The sequence below is a fragment of the Octopus sinensis genome, unplaced genomic scaffold (genome assembly GCF_006345805.1).
Source record: "Octopus sinensis unplaced genomic scaffold, ASM634580v1 Contig14906, whole genome shotgun sequence".
Lineage (NCBI taxonomy): Eukaryota > Metazoa > Mollusca > Cephalopoda > Octopoda > Octopodidae > Octopus > Octopus sinensis.
In genome coordinates this window covers 40,001-43,710 of record NW_021833433.1, presented here as the reverse complement: position 1 = coordinate 43,710, position 3,710 = coordinate 40,001, and the positions used below count along the sequence as shown (strand labels likewise).

Below are 3,710 nucleotides of genomic sequence, written 5' to 3'. Positions count from 1 at the left end.
TTTCACCATCACCACGACAGTCACCATCCCCACCCTCATCGGTACTGAGTGTTCTATCACATTATCCCTCACCACCATCACCCCTACACCATAACACCGTCACCACCATCATCCCTACACCATAACACCGTCACCACCATCATCCCTACACCATCACACCGTCACCACCATCATTCCTACACCATAACACCGTCACCACCACCACCTCTACACCATCACCCCGTCACCACCACCCCTACACCACAATACCGTCACCACCATCTCTACACCATAACACCGTCACCACCATCACCATCATGGGTACAGAGTGACTTCCTCCCACCACGACGCACTTCTTACCTTTTCCTACCACCACCACCACAATCAGCAGCAGCTCCCAGTGCAATGTTTAAAAGCCATTATCAAAACTCCACTCCAAGGATTGTTATGTTGCTATCTCTTCCGCTCTTGTGTCCAAATGGTCACCCTGTCGTGGACTTACGATCACCCCCGCACTGAATGAAGCCTTAGGCCAGTTCCTTACCCCCACCTTGGACAATGAAAAGGTCAGTGCGGCTGTATATTACACATTTAAATACATATAAACATTGTAAACAACACGTTTTTAATTTGTTTCCTTAAGGTGCGTGGTTTTCGCGCAAAGTCGCGATGTCGATGATGTGTTTAAAGCCCCTAGTTCTTACACAGTCTGTGCTGAACCAGTAGGTGGGTTATGGGTGATCGGAGAGACGTTCCAACCGTGACCGATCGTATTTTTTTAAAGGAAGGAAAGAAAGAAAGAGCCGGGTGGTGACGTGATTTCAGGAAGCTTTTTTGGTTGCTATTTCTAGCTACCAGGTGAACCGATCACGTCGCGACTGTCTCGTTTAGCTGTGTGTGTATGTATATATATATATATATACATACACACACCCACACACATATATATATATATGTATGTATATACACACACACACACATATATATATATACACACACACATATATATATATACACACACACGCATATATATACACACACACATATATATATACATTCACACACACACACACATATATATATATACATACACATACATATATATATATAATTAATAATAATAATATTAGGGAGTAAATCCAAACTTACAGGGAAAAATTAGATTTAAGATTAAATCCAATATATATATATACATATATATATACATATATAATTTTCTGCATGTTTCTGTATGTATACATGTAGTTTTCGGTAATCTGAAAATTTACCTTATTTATGTGTGTATATTATAAATAAATAGATACAGTGCGTGTATATGCGTGTATATATATATATATATATATATATATATAGAGGGGTGAACAAAAGTAGTTATACCGTCAGTATCACACCAATGTTATAATATAATTCATTAAGATTATTAACACTTTAGATTAGCCTCATTTTTTTATATTTTCAGTGCTATTAATCATAATAATACATAGAAATACTTTTATCTTGACATTTAATGTTTTTGATAAAAATAAAATGAGTATTTTACGTTGTTTTCTTTTTACCTAAATTGTATACCTACTTATACACCACCCTGTACATATATATAATATTATATACACCTCCACAACTACTGTGTTATGAATAAATATGTATGTAGTTGTAATATATAGTTCTGCTCGTACCGTGTTAACTATGTGGCTGGGTGTTTTATTTTTGTGTGTAGAAGCTGTTTAATTACACACACAATACGAGACAGTGGTAAGGCCTTTTCCGATAACAATAACCGACTCTGAAAACATCAAACAGATAAAGAGTTTTCGACCCCTTAAAGTTTGCTAGCAGAAACCGGTTTTTAACGTTATGCCTATGATATAATATATACATATTTACATAATGTGTGTGAACGTGTGTATATAGAGTTGTATTAAGAATATTGCTACGTTTTATATATATATACACTCTTTTACTTGTTTCAGTCATTTGACTGCGGCCATGCTGGAGCACCGCCTTATAGTCGAGCAAATCGACCCCGGGACTTATTCTTTGAAAGCCCAGTACTTATTCTATCGGTCTCTTTTGCCGAACCGCTAAGTGACGGGGACATAAACACACCAGCATCGGTTGTCAAATATACACGCACACACATATATATATATACGACGGGCTTCTTTCAGTTTCCGTCTACCAAATCCACTCACAAGGCTTTGGTCGGCCCGAGGCTATAGTAGAAGACACTCGCGCAAGGTGCCACGCAGTGGGACTGAACCCGGAACCATGTGGTTGGTAAACAAGCTACTTACCACACACCCACTCCTGAATATATATATATATATATTCAGATGAATATGGTACTTATGTTGAGATCCATACAATTTCAAAATAAGGTAATTAAAATCAAAATAAGCAACAAGGATATCCTTGTTTATTTTGATTATATATATGATGTAGATGGTTCGTAAAATTGTGTATCTGGTATCTGAAAGTGTCTATATAATTAAATGTTTATAAAGTTTACACACACACACACACACACACACACGTGTGTGTATCACACAGCTGTGCCTGCATGTATATAGCACGAAATTTGAATGGACTCCTCACCATTCTGTGTAAATATAAACATTTCTGTGATATATGTATATACGCGTATATCTATCTACATACATACACTGGCTTTGTAAAAACAGTGTAACCATACAAAAGACCTTTTGTTCGACACTTCGTTCAAATAACACATGCTTGCTCAGATTTTGTGTATTCTGTCTTTTCACCATACAATAGTTTATACCTTTGGTTGTGTGTGTATAATATATATATATACTCTTGTATATATATATATACTTGTTTCAGTCATTTGACTGCGGCCATGCTGGATCACCGCCTTTAGTCGAGCAAATCGACCCCGAGACTTATTCTTTGTAAGCCCAGTACTTATTCGATCGGTCTCTTTTGCCGAACCGCTAAGTGACGGGGACGTAAACACACCAGCATCGGTTGTCAAGCAATGCTAGGGGGACAAACACAGACACACACACATACATATATATACATATATACGACATGTTTCCTTCAGTTTCCGTCTACCAAATCCACTCACAAGGCTCTGGTCGGCCCGAGGTTTTAGTAGAAGACACTTGCCCAAGGTGCCACGCAGTGGGACTGAACCCGGAACTATGTGGTTGGTAGACAAGCTACTTACCACACAGCCACTCCTGCGCCTATGATATAAATATATATATATATATATCTACGGACATGACTAGAATTATATATGTGCTCGCATACAAATGGTACTAGTGTGTGTGTGTGTGTATGTGTGTATGTATATGTAACATATATACATACCCTTTCGCCTTAAAGGGTATTACTTGAACGAATCGGATCCAAGCACTTTCTTTTTCTTGAAACCTGGCTCTTGTTCTATCGGTTTGTTTTGCGAACTGCTAAGTTACGGGAACATAAACAAACCAACTTCGGATTTAGGACACACTTACATGTCTACATACACACACAAACACGACGGGCTTCTTTCAGTTTCCGCTTACAAGGCTTTGGTCGGCTCAGACACTTAGTTGCCCAAGGTGCCACGTAGTGGTATCGAACCCTCATGGATGGGAACCCAGCTTCTTAAACCACTCATAACAGTAGTTAGATTCCTTGTTTGTGTAACCTTTCTGTGTGAAACTTTAAACAGATGTGAACACATCTGTTTATCGTTTTCGGACAGTGGAAATTAT

General features: G+C 38.2%; 1 protein-coding gene across 1 annotated transcript in view; it reads left to right on the top strand.

Moving 5' to 3' along the window:
- The first annotated feature begins 354 nt into the window (after nucleotides 1–354).
- Nucleotides 355–3,710, top strand: part of LOC115230206 (kelch-like protein 4) — a 17,241-nt gene continuing 13,885 nt past the window's right edge. The window contains exon 1 of the mRNA XM_036499548.1: nucleotides 355–545. Coding sequence (XP_036355441.1) covers nucleotides 538–545 — 8 coding nt within the window. The 5' untranslated portion in view covers nucleotides 355–537. The remainder of the gene's footprint in view (nucleotides 546–3,710) is intronic.